The 21,258-nt window shown below is 36.0% G+C and overlaps 1 protein-coding gene across 2 annotated transcripts in view; it reads left to right on the top strand.

Moving 5' to 3' along the window:
* Window positions 1-21,258, top strand: part of rod (kinetochore component rough deal) — a 76,928-nt gene that overhangs the window by 39,035 nt on the left and 16,635 nt on the right. For both annotated transcript variants that reach the window (XM_083142192.1, XM_083142193.1), the window contains exons 16-19: window positions 1,049-1,173; window positions 2,639-2,739; window positions 8,889-9,033; window positions 11,629-11,723. In XM_083142192.1, coding sequence (XP_082998318.1) covers window positions 1,049-1,173; window positions 2,639-2,739; window positions 8,889-9,033; window positions 11,629-11,723 — 466 coding nt within the window. The remainder of the gene's footprint in view (window positions 1-1,048; window positions 1,174-2,638; window positions 2,740-8,888; window positions 9,034-11,628; window positions 11,724-21,258) is intronic.

The following is a 21,258-nucleotide window of genomic DNA, read 5'->3' on the forward strand; positions in this document are numbered from 1 at the left end:
CTGTAGCTCCGGTGCATCAGCGCCATCATCATTGAAGCTGCAGGAGGTCTGAGTGGAACCAGTCTTTAGAGGTGGTGCTACATGAATTCCTCCAAAACGCTTGGTCTGGAAAAAATGGAAAAGTCAGGGAATTCTGTTTTTACAAAGTTCTACTTTTCCACATACTGTGATAAATAATTGTGAATTACACATATGCTAATACATTCTCCTTCCACAGAAACCATGTTGTCCAACGTTGCCCATGATATCACTTTTCATGACATTATTATGTACGAAAACATGGCAGCATTTGACTTGCATGTTCAATTGTCCTCGCCATGCACTACACTACAGTGAATAACTTGCCATCATGTGATGCAACAATTGCTAACTTCTTCAAGTTCACCTCTACTATATTACAACATTGTTTTTCGCCACTTGAAAATGCAGCATGTCCACATATTATTCGCTCCATAAAAAAATTTCTATGCAACTGGAGTGGAAGTTATTAGCATTAACATGAAGAACACCTAAAAAAAATCTTCCATGTACTTGGCAACACTGTAGCATCATGCATTGCAGTAAAATAGTCAAAATGGCGACTGTGCATGAAAAGGCAATGTGTGTGTTGTTGTTGTGGGAAATAAAATCTCCTGTAACCTACATTTCTTTGTCGGGTTACATGAAGGACATCATCTGCAGCAAGAAAGTTACGGACTTGGTGGAATTGAAGCAGTATCGAGAAGGTTGAGGCATCAATCTCTGTGGATATGATCCGAATCACGTGGAGTGAATTCATCAATAGACTTGATATTGTGAAAGCCACTCAGGGCACCCATGTAGAGGTTTATTAATAATGAGATGTATGTTCACTAAATATTCTTTGAGTCAATTAATGTAATGCCATATCTATTGTTTCCAAGAAACTTTTTACAGTAAAGATATTTTGATGCGTTATGGGGTGAATAATTTATGGACAACCTGTTAGCCTCAGTCAGTTTCAAGTACTGCAAGTATATGTATGTATATGTGTGTGGTACCATTATATTCATGGCGTCATCTTCTACAGCCCACCCATTGAGGACGAGACAATTGCCTGGTTTCAGAAGTTCCCTGATTTAACATCGCTGCCTGAAATAGCTCAGTGGAGGCTGCCTTATATAATCACAAAAGAAAAAGACAGCAGCATAATTCGTGAGTATTGCATTTGTAGATTTTTGTTTTTGTTAGAGGTATTATTACAGCTCTGGTGTTTTATATCGAAAGGAAGCATCTTTGATGGCATACAATACAATAAAAAATAAAATTTCAAGTTTCGCTTAATTTTTTCTTTTTCTGTGGCTGCAATTTCTATTTTTTTAAAACTTTGTTACTCTGTTACGAAGTGCAGAAAACTATAGAGAAACAGGAGTTAATTGAAAATATTATTTGCTAAGAAACCAACACAAACTTAAAGTAAAGACAATATGTATGTGTTTTGCATTTCAGTATCTACTACACACATTTTTTTTTAAAGAAAGGATCATTTTTTTTTTGCCTTACGTAATTTTGTACAATTATGAAAACGTTGTGTTATCATTAGAGGCACATATTTTTTGTAAATATAAAAACAAAATTTCGGTACAAAAACAGAGTCAATTTTGGGCTCAAAAGCAGTAAATAAAATGAAATTTTGCTGTTATAGCGGTGAAAAAGCACCATATAAAATTGCATTTTGGGTTTTATAAAATATGAATATAATCCCAAATTTGATTTTAAAACTGCACTATTACACAAAATAAACATATCCCTTCTAATAGCACATTAAATCATTAAGTTTATTCCTATATAAAAGTCCATTTTTGCTTCTCAAATATTTACAGCAGAATGAAACAATTTTCCGTGAATTGCATAACTCGCAGAATACTTAGCAATTCTGAAAGTGTCGCGTAGTTATATAAACGGTAAATTTCGTGTTTGAGTCTATTTCGCATTTTGCAGTTCATTTTGCATCATTTCGTGACAAAACAGGGTAGGAAGATGCACCTCACACCTTTCAGAAACATGAAAAATTAACATCAGAATGTGTTTTTTCACATTTCCTGTTTTCGTCAAAAACTAAATATGCGTGCCTCTAGTTATCATCAATAAAAAAATGTAAAATGTGCAATGGCTGGCTATGGGGATGCTGGAGACCAGATAATATTTTTAAAATAATGAAATCGCACTTTTACTTTAAGGATGGCAATGTGTGTCAGTTCAGTGTTTGGTCAGTTAAATCAGTAATTTGACAACTTATCTAGTTTCCTCCCCTGTAATCTGATTTCAAGGTTTTTAAAATTGTTTTATGAAATGTCAAATATCTAATTTTCTTCTTACCTGTCAGATCAGAAACACAAGAGGAGCACGCACACACACACACACATACATACACTTCTGCTCCTCTTACTGTCCACATCTGTTTTAACTCCCATTTTATCCTTGACAGTGTTGGCATAATGTCGGAACTTTAAAAATTCATTTTTATATGCATTGTGCTTCCTTTTGTGTTCCTGCTGTTTGATATGTAAGACTAATACGTTCTGTTCAGCACATGGTGTAATCAGCTATTTGGGTAAATGTAATCTTCTTTATTATTTTTCTACATGACAGTAATGCACTCTTTTACTTCCAATTGTAGGTAGAGAAATTAATGTTTCTACATATAAAACATGGCTGGATGCAGCTCATATATTTAATATGGATCCCAATCGAGTTTTTATATATGCAGTTCAGCAGTCGGTATGTATGTCGTGTATAATTGTAATGATAAGATCATTATCTAATGTTCATTCATTAAATATGTTTATTATTTATTTTAATTAGGCCAGCCAGTTTTTTTAGGTTTGTGTATTTTGGTTATCTTGGTGACATGTATATTAATGTGTTTTTTATACAGTGACATCTCAATTATACATTTTATGAGGAAATGTATATATAACTGAGAGAAGCATATTACACTGGTCAACAGCCAAAATGCGACATGAGTTATATATACAATTTCTAGTCAATATTGGTCTCCTAAATACGAAACTGTAGTTAAAAATCGCAATTGACTAATTATAATTGAGTTACAGGGCATTGTTGATTTGGAGAAGTTCCCTATATTTATGGTATTGCATAGCTGTAAGAAGTAAATGTTGAGTTTTTCTTTTCTTATCTTATTTTTTTTATTTGTTGTAAGGAAAGGGGAACTGTTCAAGACCAGCCACAAAACCTCTTTATTCATTGTTTTGTGAGGTGTTAATTTGTGCAGACGTGATTGTGGCTTTATAAAACTAGGTTGAGTGTGTGCATTTATCGAAGATCGTGTTTGCGTATTACGTGCTCCGTTTCTGGTAAGGTTGACATTTAATTAAATTGCTGAGTGATGTTAAAAAATGCCACGTAAATGCATTATCAATGCTAACAATGTCTGTTATGTTTGTGGTCATATTGTGTTTTCTGGACAGCGGAGAAATATTACCCCTTCTGTAAGAACAGCCTACAATCTATATTTCGGTAAATACTGCAAATTTGGAGATGAAGATAAGACTTGGGCTCAACATTTCCGTTGTAAGACCTGCTACACGAATCTGCTGGACTGGATGAATCACAGAAGACCATCGATGTAATTTGCTATTCCCATGATTCGGCTGGAGCCCACTAATCATACAGACAATTGTTTATTTTTTTGTATGGTCCCATCAATACAACGTATGTCCAATACTAAAAAGAAGACAATCGTATTTCCAAATATTCGTTCTGCTTCTCGTCGTGTGGCGCATAGTAATGAACTACCTGTTCCAACACCCCCTGAATCTTATTCCGTAGACTCACAAGACGAACCATATGATCCACAACCTTCCACATCTACAGATCCGGACTTTGGAGGTGATGTTAAACTTACAGAACAGCACAAGGTTAGCCAAGGCAGAGCTATTAGCCTCCAGAGTTCAACAATGGAATTTTCTGGCTAGTAATGTGAAGGTGTCATTTTATCGTGACGGTCAAAAAATGTTGGAAGAAAACTTTTCTACCGAAGGAGATCTGATATACTGCAGTGATATTAATGGTTTATTGGGGGCTATGGGCATTAGGCACATCTGCGAAGAGTGGCGGTTGTTCATAGATGCATCGGTATAAAGTCTAAAAGCTGTACTGCTTCGTAACAGCAATCAATTGATGTCAATCCTTATTGGTTATTCTGTGTAAAAGAAAGAATCGTATGATAGCCTGAAATTCCTCCTTCAATCAATTAAATAGAACAACTAGGTACATACCTATGGAAAATATGTGCAGATTTGAAAGTCATTGCTATTTTAACTGAACTCCAACAAGGCTGTACCAAATATTGCTGTTTCCTCTGCGAATGGAATAGCAGAGACAGAGCTTCTCATTTTATTAAAAAGGATTGGCCATTACGTCAAAGTATGGAAACTGGAAATATGAATGTACATAATGAACCTCTCGTTGAATTTGAAAATATTATACTTCCTGCACTTCATATAAAGCTTGGACTGATCAAAAACTTTTTCAAGAAGTTGGATCGATACTCTTTGGTATTCAAATATCTACTTAACAAATTTCCAAAAATCAGTGAACAGAAAATCAAGAAAGGAATTTTTGTGGGCCCTCAGATTCGTCAACTTCACCAGGACGAGATCTTCGAACACCTGCTAAGTGATGTTGAGAAACGTGCATGGAGTTCTTTCGGAGAAGTCTCCAACAATTTTTTGGGAAACAAACGTGCTGAAGACTATGAAAAACTTGTAAATAATTTGGTTTCATCGTATCAAAAAATAGGTTGCAATATGTTCCTTAAATTGCATTTTCTACTCTCATCTCAATTTCTTCCCGAAAAGTTGTGGGGAGGTAAGTGATGAACACAGTGAGCATTTCCACCAACAAATATCTGTAATGGAGAAAAGATACCAAGGGAAATGGAGTAGAGGAATGCTTGCCGACTATTGCTGGACAGTAACCATGGATGATCCTGAACTTCACTACAAGAGGGAAGCAAAGAGGAAGCGGATTTAATCCCACGAAAGTAGTAAAGAACACACCATACAGTAGTATAGTAGAAAATATTTATTTTGTGATTAATGTAAAAACTATGATTCATGAATTTACTTGGAAAGGTAGATGGAAATGTACCCACGTTTTGTACTGTTCGCATAATACAGTTCAAGCGTAAAAGTCGCATGCACATCAAGCATACGTCATTCCACTACGTTAGAACATTGGAAAACCCGACTTTTCGACAATACCTCGTATAATTCTTAAACCGGAAGTCGAGTGGCATTTTCATTGTCAGTTTCGTGTTCAGCATCATGGATTGATAAAGAAAAGTGAATTTTCATCCATGTCGCAAAAAAAAATTAAAATTTGTTGAACAGTGTTATTGAAAGATCATTAAAAATTGTAAAATTAGGTGCACACACAGGCTAAACCGATACCGATACATCAGTATATTCAATTCTTTTTGCTGATACCAAAGGTTTTGAGTGGCTAGAGCGGCCAAAAGAGACAACTCATTTGTCAAGATTTGTTGTTTTCAAAAGTTCATTCACCCTTCCTTGTGACAGGTTGGGCTCCCGGACAAAAATTCCATGTACATTTCCAAGAAATGCTGCACCCTTCTGCGAAGCAGATGACAAGATAGAAGGCAGGGCTAAAGTGAAAGTGATGCGCCCAAACGTGACATTGAAGGAACCTAACTGCCTGGTGGTCAACACTATGTGGATATAAAAGAAACTACTCGTGGGTCAAGAACATGACGTTTTCAAAACCAGCATTATTATAGTGCTAGGCTCATTCAGGAGTTCCTGGGATAGGGATTAATGTCGCTGTGGGAGGGAGGGTTGCAGATTTTCTTCTTGTGATCTACCCTTCTGTGTGACCGCTGCCCGATGCTGACACTGCAGTGACTTGTTTTTATTGCAAATGACAAAGAATAGTGAACAGCAGGGCATACACAGAGCTGCCAAATGAGCATTAAATATACAGATCTGTATTTGAATATATTTTTCCGTCATTTCCTCCCTCTCCAGGTTAATATAAACAATAAGAATGTTGTTTACATTTGTATTTATTTTGCATTCCTTATGCAAGTTGTACGCTATATGCATTATATACGTTTAATTTTACACGCTATAACTTTCTCTCCCCTTAAAGACATGTGTAATGAAACTGGGGATCATGAAATGAAGCAGTAACACTTATAATAATCCACCGATTTTTTTGGTGTATCTGCAACATTTCCAAAACTACTACTTCTTTTTTTGCATCCTCTGGGGGTAGAAAGAAGTTCACATAAAATGCCACAGGACATTTTAAGTGATATAATGTTATATGAAAATAATTTGGGAGTGTTTGATGTCATTAATAGAATGTGATGTGATGAGTTTTGTGACTCGGTAACTAGCCTTTGTTATTTTAAACTGGAATTATAAGAGTATCGGTATCAGCAATTGTTGGTATCAGCTCAGCCCTAGTACACACAGAAAGAAAAAGAGTAATGTATACCCTTTCAAGCAAGCCCTCCCACTTTCCCTTCTCCATGTTAGCCTTCCAAACCTTTTACTTTTGAAACCACATTGTTTATTCTGTGGCAGAAGGTCAAGGTGGGAAAGAGGGCGAGTTATACTGCTTCTTTCAAATTGCAAGTTCTGTGTTCTGCTCAGGTAAATGGCAACAAGGCTGCAGCTTGAAAATTCGAAGTTGGTGACTCAAATGTAAGAGAATGGTGATTTGCAGCACTCGGGAAGTTATTTTCCATTTTTTATCTTGCCACAAATACCGATGATATGGCTTCCATGCTTACTCGATCACTGCCGCTGTCACCGGTTTGCTTGGTGACCCAAAACGTTCCGATTGGCAGACAGTGCTTTACACAGAAACATTTCATGTAACTTCCGGTTAGCGAATGCAAGCATGCAGAGAACATGACAGCATAAAAGGCATACGACTTGCATGGTTTTCATTTAATACCTAATGAATTTTAAGATGAAGAGGTATAATATAAAAAAGGACATGGTTATGTAATTGATGGGATGTCTTGTAAACAAACTGAAACTACATATTTTTTGTAATGCTAAGTGACCATCAACTTCACTTATATTATTTCTGTCCATTAGCCAGTGTTTACAATTGAAACAACTAATTTATTCTTCCATGTGTATCCTGTATGCACTATAAAGTACGTATTTAAGCAGCACCATTGATTTGTACCTAAAACTGTTTCATAGGAAACGTTATTCCTCAGTTGAATAGTTTCAGCTTTTTAAAATGTCAAATGATTCATTGTTCTCATTTGGCTGCCATTACATCTGCCCTCTGTCTTAGCGCTTGCTTCTGCTTGATTGTGACATGTGAAATGCTAAGGAAATTAGAACCAATGTTATCTGTGAAAAATGCCATGGAATATGCTGTGGCTTCAAAGTGCTATAAGATTTCTTCACTTTACATGGTAGAATTTGATTGTAGCAGAAATGTTAAGGAAAATGCTTTTGTCTAAAGTGGACCTTATGCTTATATTTGGGGAGATCATAGCTATTTGTAATATAATGGATAAGAGTATAGAAAACTGTTTTACTACAGGGTGGTTCAAAAGTCCCTTAACACCCTTATAAAATGTAAATGAGTTAGGCTAGGTACAAATGGTCGATAGAAACAGGTTAGGCCTAGGGGGAACCATATTGATTGAAGCGTGTTTGTATTATATTATTTTTATCGATACTATGTATTTAAAGTCATACCTTATTTACTCTCATATGGATTTGATATTTGTACAAATTGTGTAATTAATCTTAGTGTTCATCGTCTATTGTGCAATGTATAATATGTTTGTATCTGAAAGTATTTAGCAGTACTCCGTTGTGATTGTACTATATTGTGTTTGTATTTTGTTCTGTTACTTTGTGTAACATACCTACTGCGATTTTTATCTTTTGTTTTGTATTTTGTAATATTGTAATTCTGTTTTTTGTATTTTTGTAATTTTTAAAATGTATATTTAATCTTTATTATAAATATTTTTAATATGATCCTTTTTAATTATAACTATTGGTTCTGTTAAGGATCTTTTGCTAAATAAATAAATAAATAAATATTGGTGTGCTCCAACTGGACATCCACCATATTGAATTCAACTAATTTTTTTAATAGGAAGAGGGTCATGTAATATATCAAACTAAGATAGAATTTCATGAGAAATTCAATTGTGAATATTTTTCAGCTAGTCTTTAATCAGGAAAAAGTTATGATTGTAACAAATGTCTCATTTTCCAGGTGCGAGAAAACAGTGCCAGAATGCTCCTAATGTGTCAGTGGAAGTTCTGGGACATCCTGATGGTCGCCTGTCGTTAACTGATCCTGTCTCCTGGAACTTTTGGAGTAATTGTGTAACTGTCACATGCGACACTGGATCTCGTTGAGGGTGTCTATTAAAATCATTTGCAATGGCACGTGAACATCTCTCCCCAGATAGCAGTACAACCTCGATGCGTTCCTCATGCGTTAGGAGCATTCTGGCACTGTTCACTCACACATGGAAAATGAAACATTTGTTACAATCATGCAGTCATAACTTTTTCCTGATTAAAGATTGGTTGAAAACTCCTTCAACATTGAATTTCTCATGAAATTCTAGCTTGATTTGATATATCACATCACCCCCTTTCCATTTAAATTTTTTTAGTTGAATTCAATATGGCAGACGTTCACTTGGAACACACCAATATGGCTTCCCCTAGGCCTAACCAATTTATATCATGACCATTTGTATCAATCCTAACTCCTTTACTTTTGTAGAGGGTGTTAAGGAACTTTTGAATCACCCTGTATATGATTTGCTATGTGAAAGTTGTGGCTCTCAATGATTCAAATCTTACTTATTTATGCTTTTTTAGCTGACACATGCACCAAGTGTTTGTGCACGTGAGGAGGGATACCCAGAAAACATCCTGGAGGAAATTGATGAATGCGTTAGTCATTCAAAAGATCTAGAAACTGCTACTGCAATAATGTCCTGGGTTGTGCGTCACTTACCACCAGGTAATGTGCTTTTCAGAAATGTTTCCTATGTTCTACCTTATTACAGTGGAGCCTTGATTTTACATGGTCTCCCCTATGACATAATGGCAATGTTGACACTTTGTATTCAAGGGGTCCCGGATTCGATACCTGGTGAAGGCACATTGTGGTTCCGATCCCACTTTAAACTAGGTCAAATCCTGATTAGCCTTTCTGTGTACAAAACAAAAACTCAACTCTATTTTGCCTTTTTGGGGGGACCAAAGTACAAAAACTTAAAATGCAGAAAAATATAAAATCGGGGAAAATTTTATAACACTGTGCTATAGTGTTATAGCACCATGTTAACCATGGTTGAATGTATAATTGGAGAAAATGTAAAATCTATGTTCCACTGTATATGGTTTTCATTCCATTACTAATACCTTAATTTTAGTGATGATCTACTAATACAACTATGGACAAATGTCTACACTAGTACAGATACGCACCAATACCAATACTCGAGCTATGTAACAATTTAATCCTATCTTACTCAGGGGGGAGGGGGATGTCAGGCCCACCGCCTCTAGTTTCTCGATTTTTCAAATGTGAAAATTTTTGTAAAAATTGAAAATAAATTACCTAGGGTGTTCCAAATATTTTAGTATTACTTTTGTTCATAAAAACGTAACGTACATAGGAGGCAAAATTCACTTGGTGGCCTAGCCCCTTTGGATTCGTGTTCTTCTAGACACTTATGCCAGTGACAGTGTACAATTGGTTAGTAACTATAGTAATTTTTGTAATATTATAATTAACATATAACTATCTACATAAACAAAAAGTATTAATGAAAAATTAAAATCCTTTTTGTGAGTTTGAGTCAATGGTAAAATATGTGCGTGACATGCAATAATTGGTTATTATTTTTTATTAAGCCTGGCAAGAACGTTATTAACAACCTGCTCTGGTAATTTTTTTCAGTACACTTGTATTTTCTCAAGATTGTGACTGTGAACATTACTGAAGTGAAAGTATGTATGAAGATCTGTAATAAACATTAGCAATTTCATATCAAGTCGTAGAGATCCGGCAAGTAGATGAAAAAAGCAGGTGCACAACAACATGTTTCTCAGAACAATGTAAAATAACATGTGGAGTTCCCCAGGGATCTATACTGGGACCAATATTGTTTGTGTTATACACAAATGACTTCCCTGCGAGATCTGTCTTATATGCTGATGACTGCACAAACAGTGAACTTCTTTCCAACATTAGTCACACAATAGAGGATCTCAGTAAGTGGTTTTCAACAAAAACTAAAACTGAATTATTGAAGATTAGGCACACTCAGGAGATGTACTACGTAGAAATTTTTAGTGAAAAATGCAGGCTCGATGGCACGGTATGCCAGAGAGAGACCCGGGTTCGAGTCCTGGTCGAGCCTGCATTTTTCGCTGAAAATTTCTACGTAAAACTGAATGTTAACAAAACTATAGCAGTAAATTTTCATCATGCAAGGAGCAAACCACAAGGTAACTTCTATCAAAATAGAAAACAGTGTGGTTAACTATGAGAAATCTCTGTGGATCAATGAAAAATCTGAGTTGGGAATCACAAATCAACTATTTGGCAGGCAAACTGAGCAAAATAATCTATGCTGTCAAAGTAATGAAGGCTAGCACAAATTTGGAGACAATGAAAATAATTTATTTTAGCTTATTTCAATCCTTGTTAACATACAGAATTATATTTTGGAGTAATGCATATAAGAGTAAGCAGATCTTTATCTTAAAAAAGAAAGTTGTACGAATCATGAAGGGGGCAAGACCAAAGGAACCATGCAGGAAGCTGTTCAAGGATCTAGATGTTCTGCTACTCCCATGCTTGTACATTTTTCACCTGCTCTATTATGTAAAACCAAACTTCTATGAATTGTTTAGTTGCCACCATGACATATGCAATTATTATAACACAAGAAATAAAACTCACTTACTAATACCTGTACACAATACAATATTATATGAAAAAGGACCTAGGTACACAGGGATTCTCTTGTATAACAACCTACCAAACCACATAAACAATCGAAATCTGCAAAGCTTTTAAGAGAGAACTATACAGATACTTAATGGAACATTCCTTTTACTCAACTGAATATCTAAGCGTGCAATAATAAAATTTTCTTCTTTCTTTTTATTATTTTATCTTATTTATTTGTTTAATATATTTTTTTTACTTTTCACTGTATACATATATTGTATTTCATTGTTATATTCCATGATATGTAATTATACCACTGTAATCATGCATTATATTGGCAGTGTATTATTGTTGTAATGCTCATGGTATTGTAAACGCAAATTGATAATATTTCCATTACAGTATTTCATCACATTAGACTATATTTTACTATATTTCATGTGTACATATATTGTATTTCATTGTACTATTATATTGCAATGTCTATGATATTGTAAATACAAATTGACATGTTAGATATCACAGCATGTAAATGCAAACAACGTGATTCATGGACGAAATAAATCAATGTTCAATATCTAGCCACAGCTATTAGTTTTCAGTGTTGGTGCATTGATCAGTGTGCATAAAGCTTTGTTTTCTTTATTCAAGGTCCTGAAAAGGTGGCAGCTGCTAAGAAAGCATCGTATTATTCGCTAAAATGGAAGGAGGAAGGAGATCCAAAAGGAAGTGAGGCTTTTCCAAAAGTATGTAGTTCCTTTTTTAAGACAGATCATTTATTTATTTATTTTATTATTTATGATCAATTTGATTCTACTTCAGGGAGGGGAGTTAAGTGCAGAACACGGAAAAATGGGATGGACCCATATGAAATTTTGGCCGATATCGATAAGGTGCCGATATAAAATTTACTTGTTAAAAACAACACGCAAACAGCAGCACGATGAAAAACACTTCAGGAATTCTAAAGCTTTCGATTCCATCTCGGAATCGTCATCATCAGCGGAACTTCAACCGCGTCCCTTCGATTGTCTCTACCAGCCCTGATGATGATTCCGAGATGGAATCGAAAGCTTGGAAGAACTCCTAAAGTGTTTTTCATCGTGCTGGTTGTGTGTTTTTTGTTGTTTTTAACAAGTATTATTACGATAGGCTACAAGTGCGATGATGCTCTGAACCAACCATATTGCAAAACCCCTACACCACAACCCAGACTTCCACAACTACCAAATTGCCCACACCATATTGGATATGTCACTCCCGCCCAGCATCGCACATTTTTGTTTCACAGACCAATATGTTTCTTTATAAATCTTTCAAAATGAAATTTCACAATGTGTAGTATTAATGACTTTCGTCGATCCAAGTAAAGGTAACATCTAAATTTGTTCTGTTATTCTAAACGAGTTCTTGAAACTGTACATCTTAGTTTCTTGCTCAAATAAAATTCGTACTAACACCTATTAAATATAACATCAAATGTATTACCACATTGTACTAAAGAACCCAGTATTTTATACCAAAGCTTAAGTGCCTTGTTTAATGAACAAACCTACTGTAATCACAATTCAGGTACATGCGAGCGAACAGCTTATCACGTTTGTACATTTCAAATACATTAAATGATTTCAAAATGTATTTCTATTATTTCCTTTATATGTATATACAATCCCGATTCCTTTATAGTATGACAAATCTCTCATGAGATTGCGTATTTTAGCACTCCGTTGAACCGAACAAGTTCCAAAACAGACTACTTCCTTACTTTTTTTTCTCTCCCCACATTAATACATATTGCACTTCAGGATGATCATTTGATCCTACAAGCAAAGGCGTGAATTTCAATGAGTTTATTTTGCTGCACCGCTACTTGAATATTAGCATGACATGCATTCCAAACTGACAGCTGTAGCCAAGGCAATATGGTGTCGGTTCCTATATATTTGGCGGGAACCCATAAACAGCCAACATTTTTTTAATACTGACCATTAACTGGCAAGCAATTTATCACTAGCTGTCAACTCTCGAAGCTTGGTACTCAACGACACGACACAAGCGAATTCGCTTCCTTTATTCAAAGGTTGAAAAACATCTTACCTTCCACTGCAGATTTCGTACATGGCGAACCAAAGGCTTGACGTTCGGCATGTATTTCGATACCAAAACCCATGTATACTGTCCCACCTCTCCAAATTAAAGGTGTTCTGGGTCTTCCTGGTATTGAATTTCTCGGGCTGATAACACTCAAAGCCAGACAGCTCCTGAGTTAAAATGTATCTTCAAAAGAGATCACGCTCCACATGCATTTCCTGCAATGCTTCGGCATCCATCTTTTCGAGTGTCTTTCTTCTTCACTCCCCCCTTACCAGCAGCAAACAACGCATTCAAAATTCCCAAGCAACAATCATCACTCCCAACTGTATTTGATCAACAAAAGAACATGCGATAAGGATCTGTTTAGTAACCTGCGCATGTTTAGAATTCAGAATGCTTTTATATTTTACAAACTGTGTGCTGAATTAGTTTCAGACAAATGTTATAACAAATATAAAACACGAGGTTTCCCAAAGCAATCATAATGATCATTTGTACATCAATCGGTATACACATAACCATAAAAAGAGCAAAATGTATCGAATTTAACTTCACTTGCTCATAAGTAAACCTTTTATTTTAAAGCAAATACACATGACAATCCATCAGTATGTTGCCGGTCACGTGACGTATTTTACTGTCATATAAAATTTACTGATACCAATCTGATATAAGCTTTCAAATATTACTTGAAGAACCTGAATGGTTCATTGGCCACCTTAATAAATGTATGTTAGATTGATTTAGTTGAAAATTGTGGGTGCATTAGCACTTAAGCTATTTTACATCACCCATCCCCTTACCATAACTAAAATAAACATGTGTCTGGGGCTAAAATATCCTTACCTAAGTTAAAAGCTGAGGCTGTAAAGGAGCACTGAGCACGTATAAAGAAAAACAAAGGACACCACATACAACCAACCCTACAGAGGATTATACTGGCTGTAGATCCAGACACAAGAACCTCGTTAGTCTGCAAAATGCAGTCCAGGGTGTAGTATGTGGAAGGGAGGTTAACATTTTGATGTACTACGTGGAAGGATCACCCCTTACACCCCAAATGTATGTTAGATGATGACTGCAATCCAAAAGAAGCTGCATGCATATTTAGATATTTATTTTTAAAAAATTAGGGCATGTAGATTATATGTTTATCTCCACAAAAATTTTAAAAAAAAATGGCAGAACATTGCACTAAATTATAAGATATTTACATACATATTGGATCAGTAAAATTATCTGTAATTTTACCAATAAACTAATAGACTGATATGTTTATATTGGCCGATACCAATTGACTACTGATTAATCTGCTCCATCCCTATTTAAGAGTAGGGCTGAGCTAATACTGATGCTGATGTATCGGTATCAACCTATACCATTGGTATTAGTATTGGAAAGTATCAGTTAGATTTTTTTTGGCCGATACTTTTCTGCTGTTTGTAACTAATTAGGTGGGTACTCAAAAATAAGCAAAAAGGGAAGACGTGTAAAGAGGCCGTGGAATCAAAGTTACACATACCCAAACCTAACAGTTACAAAAGTCGTTTGTTTGAGGTTAATGACAAGTATTTTGTACCGTCACCTCAGTCTCGTGAGAGAACCAACTAATCGGAGTAATCCGATCTATTTAACCAAGGGATACCGTTCGTACTAAAGCCAAAAGATGTTGCTTTTTACACGACAAAAGACTCCTTAAACGGGAACGGAAATTCTGCCATGGCTCCGTGTCCAAATAACTACAATCTCATTTGCTCAATTTTAATTTAAGGTACAGTTTTTTCTAGGATAAATATGTACTGCAATCTGTAAGTTGCGACACGTGGTCAAATTTATTATATTAACCCACGCAACGAAGAGATGGCTAATATTTTCTTATGAACAACAAATACATCAATATAACATTTCTCTTGACGAAACCAGCGTCTATTCAATGGTTTAAACTCTCCCCGAAGGTATTACAATAGACTAGAACAAACTTAACATTTATACCCAATATAAAACAACTTCAATGCATTTTCCCATTTAACCAATCCTAATTTGACAAATTATATTATATACAATTCTGTACAAATGTTTCCATTAAAATTAGAAATGTCTAATCATTGACATTGGCATATACATGACATTTTAGAGAAAACCCTATTTTCTAGTGCTCTTACATGTTTTGTTAAGGTATGTAGTGTACCTATTTAACCCCAACAGTGTTGACTTGAAATTACGTAAGTGCATTCCTTTTTTCTTGTACCAAATTAGTACCAATTATAGCCCAATGCGCCTTGCGTAAAACAAAAGTGGAACTGAACGTCACACCACATTACTATCAGGGCAACCGCGACGTTGTCGTGAAATTGCGAAGGAAACAACTAAAATCCCTTTTTGTTTGCGTTCTTTTTACAATCTCTCTTGATATTTCGACTTGCAATTTTTAATCCAGCGTAACAAGTACATTCGTCCGACGACACTTCACTATTCACTATCAAATGGCCATAAAAGTACATACCTCAATAATGAATCAATTGGACTTCGTGGTTTCTTGGTGGTGGTGACCTAGAGAGCCAAACGCCCCCTTCCTACTGGTCCTTATCCACATACGTCCAAACTTCCTGTACTGCGACTTGTGTCCTTTTCTTCAAACTTCTCCAATTGCATCTTCATCGTACGTGTTCCACTTCGTCCCCGAAAGAACAAGGATCAAAATCGCCAACAGTCAAAAGGGCTTTGCGTAGTCATCACCGCTACTTGCTACCATCTCTCGAAACACCAACTCTCTCACATATTGTTCACATGCAGTCCCAAAAAGGCAAGTTCTTGTCGAGTTCGAGAGATAAAGAAAGCCACTGCTACCGAAGGTCATCGGAGTAAGAGTAGGTATGTCTTCCCAAACTTGCCCACGCTTCCATCAAGTCGCAACTGGTCCTTCGCAAACTGACTTTCCTTCGATGCGAAATCGCGTAAACCAAGAAATGCCACTGAGGGCCTCTATACTACTTTTCCGGATTCTCTGGAGTAGCGACGCGCAGAGGGGTAACCTTGTGGGCGGGGCCAGACTGAATGGGGAAGGGTGCGGGATGAAAGCAACGAAGTGCTGCACGGTATAACGTCCGTAAAGCTAAATGCTTTCTGCTGCCAATTTCTTATCTTATTCTCAACAATGGCCAGTCAGGCCCGCAGTCAAAAATTTTATGTAGGGGGGAGGTTAATCCTAGAGGGGAAAAATTTTTAATATATTGTGTCGCATTGGCAGCTATAACAGGGTACACAGAGGCACTTACCCTCTCCCCCAAAAGAGATAAGTAACAGAAACTACAACAAACAAAGAAACAAAAAAACTTCGAGCAACATCAAATAGCAATATTTCGATAATGACCTTTCCAGATTGCCAAAGAATTTAGAATATTGTATAAGTTTAACATAAATAAACTAATAGGGACTGTATGTACTTGATATTTACAGGTCGATAATGTTAATAGATGATTAATATGTACCAACAGCTTTGGGACTCTCTGTCTCAAAACACACTCATGTACTGTTTTACCACCTCGTTCAAATAGGTTCTCGAACACATTCAACACTATGCGGCGCTCTTCTGAATGCAGAGTTCCCCTAGACTTCCGAGCTGACATGTTTACTACGGAACTACTGGACCAAGAATGAGCAGTCGAATCGCACCCTCCCGTGGATGCCCCTCCCCTCCGCGCGGTCATTGGACGAGGCGCACACCCTTCAACATGCGCCGAGAACGCGAACGCGTTCTCTTACTCCAGAGAATCCGGGAAAGGAATATAGTGGCAATTCGACCAACTAGCCCAAAAAGGCTGACGCACAGTGTACCGAAGTATTGAGGAAGAATGTGAGGTTTTTCTACGCGATAATATAACGTAATACTTTTATTACTGATTTGCGTAGAAAAACGTCACATGTTTTAGTCTTTTGCAACATCAGCAAAAGTGCCGCTTGACACTTTCCCAGAGTGCAATTATCCTGAAAATGATGCAAAATTCAAAGTTTCCATTTATTTTGAACCAACATTGTGTGAGAAACTATTTTCTGATTACGTAACAGCTATTTTAATATTCTTTAATATTTTGAAGCAAACTGATAAATTGATGCTTATAATAGGAGAAGAATACTCATCCACTATTATTCATAAATTTATTGAACAACTGTTAATTATTTATCTTTCCATTTACAGTTCTTGCAAACACACAAGCACAATTTTTGCTGTTATGTTTCAGGAGAACACACACTCCTAGTTTGAATAATGTTACAGTTATAACAATGGAATGAATTTAATAAAAGCATAAACAAGCAGTTACACAATAAATCTTGAAAATAATATTACATTGTTTGTGAAACAAGAAATCTATTATTATATTATTTAACCTTTTGCTGCTCAAGGCCTTTTTCACATGTAAGCTTCTCTGCCCCGAGCCGATTTTGAGCAAAATGCAGAGTTTCAATTAAATGAGTGTAGATCGGAGGCTAATTGCCCTAGAGAGATGAGTGATATACCGTTGTACGCGGAATGAACCAGAGATTGCAAATTCGGCGTATATGTGGTGGGGGGAGGGGTCTAACTCTCAAAATTCCAAAATTTCGGGAAAAAAAATTTTGTTCCCCCACCCTCCCCTCAAGCAAAAAGTACATTACAGTGTCGACATGCACATGGAAATGATCGCTAACATGTAAGGAACACAAAAATATTTGCATTATTATCATATGACCAATGTAACTTGAGTTATACCCCCAAAAGGAATTGTTGGCACGCCACTGATTCAAGCTTCAAAATGCAGCGGTACCTTGAAATGACTTTAGCTCAGAGACTATTTGCCCTGGAGATATGAACGATATACCGTTGTACGCAGAATGAATCACAGATTCAGATGATATATAATTTATGCACATTCGGTGCACATATGGAGGGGGGAAGGGGAAATCCCCTGATTTTTTTCTTTTTAAAAATGGGGTTTCTCCCTGCCCCGCCCCCCGAAAAAAAGGATATGAAAAGTTCAAAATGCACATAGAAATTATGGCTGACATGTAAGGAACACAAAAATATTTGCATTATTATCATATGACCAATGTAACTTGAGTTGTACCCCCAAAAGGAATGGTCGGCACACCACTGATTCAAGCTTCAAAATGCAGCGGTACCTTGAAGTGACTTTAGCTCAGAGACTATTTGCCCTGGAGATATGAACGATATACCGTTGTACGCAGAGAAATGTGTATATACTGTCTGTATTGAATTGCTGTACAATTGATTCATTATTTGCGGTTCTTTGATCTGCATAGTCCTTCAGACAGAGTGGCTACTCACCGGGAATTATGTATGAATTATTGGCTCCAGGAGTTATGTGTGACTTTTTCTCCATAGTCGTGAAAAACTGCAACTTTTTATTGATCCAAATTCCACTGAATTCATACATATTTGTTAATGCTCTGAGGCAAGTTTTTCACAGTTTAGATTTTTTATTTTTATTGGAGAAGGAAAAGAAAGCTGCGTGAAAAATAAAAGATAATTCTCTCAACCCATTTACATTAGTGTCCCTCGCAGAACAATCTATCTGATGGACAGAAGATTATTGCAAGAAAGATGCCTTAAAATTGATTAGTTAAATTTGATTTTGAAATTCAGACATAATTAACCATTTCCCATAGATTAGTATATCCCGTAATATTCATTACTTGTGTTTGTAGATGTATTTCGAGTCTGAGTATGTGAAATGGCAAATAAAAACTCCACATCTGAAATTAGATATTTTAAATACATAATGTAAGGTAAAGTTCCTCGTGCATAGAGCACCATGCCATGAAGTCATATTTTAAATATATATACAATTTAATTGAATTGAATTAGAATTTTTGAATATGTTGGAATTTCCACTGACCCTTTATATTGTTAATATATTTGTGTGTGTGTCTATGTGTGGGTGGTGAGTGTTGGTAATACGTAAGGTTGAAATAGAGAAAACATCTTATTGTACCCTTGAATTTTTTGAAAGTTCACCATGAAACTGAGAATTATACTTGAATTTTATCATGTGACTCACTACAAAATGTGCACCTGAACTTCATGAGTCTGTGCTTCAACTCCATCCAGAATCACAACCTTATAACCCGAAATGTAAGAACAGTAGGTTTTCAAAATGTTATTTCTCTTGTAGTCTACGGTTATTACAAGCATAAAAACACAGTTTTTCGTTGTGACTTTTTAGAAAAACACGCTCCTTTGATCAGACATTTATTTTTAGTTTGACTAAAGATAGTTATAACAATTGTTAAGAATTTTTTAAATAAAAAAGAGAATCTGTTATACAATGGATGTTGTCAATGTTACATTGTTGTAATATAGCAACATAACCGTGAAAAACAAGCAGTCTGTTTTATTTTTATTTCAGATAAAAATTTTGATCACATTATTGTTTTATTTAAATATTATGTATCCCAAATATCAACAGGCAATTCAAAATCATCATTGCTTTCTCAGAATTTCTTGATGTTTTCTGTTACATTAAATTTTAAAGATGGTGGCTTACTTCACTTATGAAAAAAGAAAACTCCATAGTGGGTCTGTTACCATTTTCTAAATTTCACGTAAGTAAAAAATAATGTGATCAAAATTTTTATCTGAAATAAAAATAAAACAGACTGCTTGTTTTTCAGTTATGTTGCTATATGATATGTGTTTTTAAGTCCACTTTATGCACAGTTAGGCTAATCGGGACTGGACCTACAGTTTAAAGTGGGATCCGAACCACTTGTGCCTCCACCGAGTATCGAACCCGGGACCCCTTGATTACAAGGCGACGACGCTACCACTGCGCCATCGGGGAGGCCCCTTATGTTGCTATATTACAACAATGTAAATTTGACAACATCCATTGTATAACGGATTCTCTTTTTTATTTAAAAAATTCTTAAGCATTGTTATAACTGTATCTTTAGTCAAACTAAAAATAAATGTCTGATGAAGGGACCGTGTGTTCTCCTGAAACATCACAACGAAAAACTGTGTTTCTACAAGGGTTGCTATTTATGTATCCGGAATAACAAACAAAAGAAAATATGTATAATTGAAAATGGTTTTATTGTTTTTCAAAATATTCTCCATGATGATCGATGCACTTTTGCATACGTTTGAACCAATTCTCATAGCACTTTGTCAATTCAGATTGAGGTATCTCGAAAACATGCATTTTGAACGCATCAATCGCTTCTTCTGGCATCGAAAATCGTTGACCATATAACTTATTCTTCAAGTACAGGAACAAAAAGAAATCATTGGGTGCTAAATCAGGGCTAAACGGTGGATGACCCATCAATTCAATGTTTTCACCGGTCAAATACTGAGTTGTTTGGACCGATGTATGACAACTCGCATTGTCATGGTGAAGAATGATCCTGCATCGCTGGTTGTTTTTTCTGATTTCCCCAAAGATTTCTGGCAAACAAATGGTTGTGTATCATTCAGAATTGATGGTTCTACGAATCTCTAGTGTTACTGTTGCCACATGTCCATTTTCCCAAAAAAGCAGACGACCATTTGCTTGGAAGTGCTTCTTGCACGAACACCTTTTGTTGGGTTGGGCTCATCTTGGAACACCCACACCGTCGACTGCTGTTTGCTATCGGACTCATATGCATAGATCCAAGATTCATCACCTGTGTAGATGTTATACACGGCTTTTGAAGCACCACGATTGTATTTTGTGAGTATTTGTTTGCACCAATCGACACGAGTCTTTTTTTGAGCGATTGTCAAATTATGCGGGATCCAACGTGAACAAATCTTCTTCACGGCTAAATGTTCATGCAATATCTTATGTATGCTAGTCATGCTAATGCCCAGGAATGCCTCAATCTCACGATATGTCACATGACGATCTTGCATTATCAGTTCTCGCACAGCATCAATGTTTTCTGGCACAACAACCGATTTTGGACGGCCTTCTTTAGATTTGTCCGTGAGCGAACGACGGCCACAATTGAATTCAGTAAACCAGTGATATACAGTGCTTTTAGATGGTGCTTCATCGCCAAAAGTCGAAGTGAGTTGATCGATGCACTGTTGTTGAGATAATCCACGTCGAAAGTCGTAGAAAATCATTGCTCGAAAATGTTAGAGTTAATTCCATTGTTGGCCTCCGATGAAATTTTCAAGTCCCTGTAACAAACAGAAAT

This window comes from Lepisma saccharinum, chromosome 20 (genome assembly GCF_977018435.1).
Source record: "Lepisma saccharinum chromosome 20, izLepSacc3.1, whole genome shotgun sequence".
NCBI lineage: Eukaryota > Metazoa > Arthropoda > Insecta > Zygentoma > Lepismatidae > Lepisma > Lepisma saccharinum.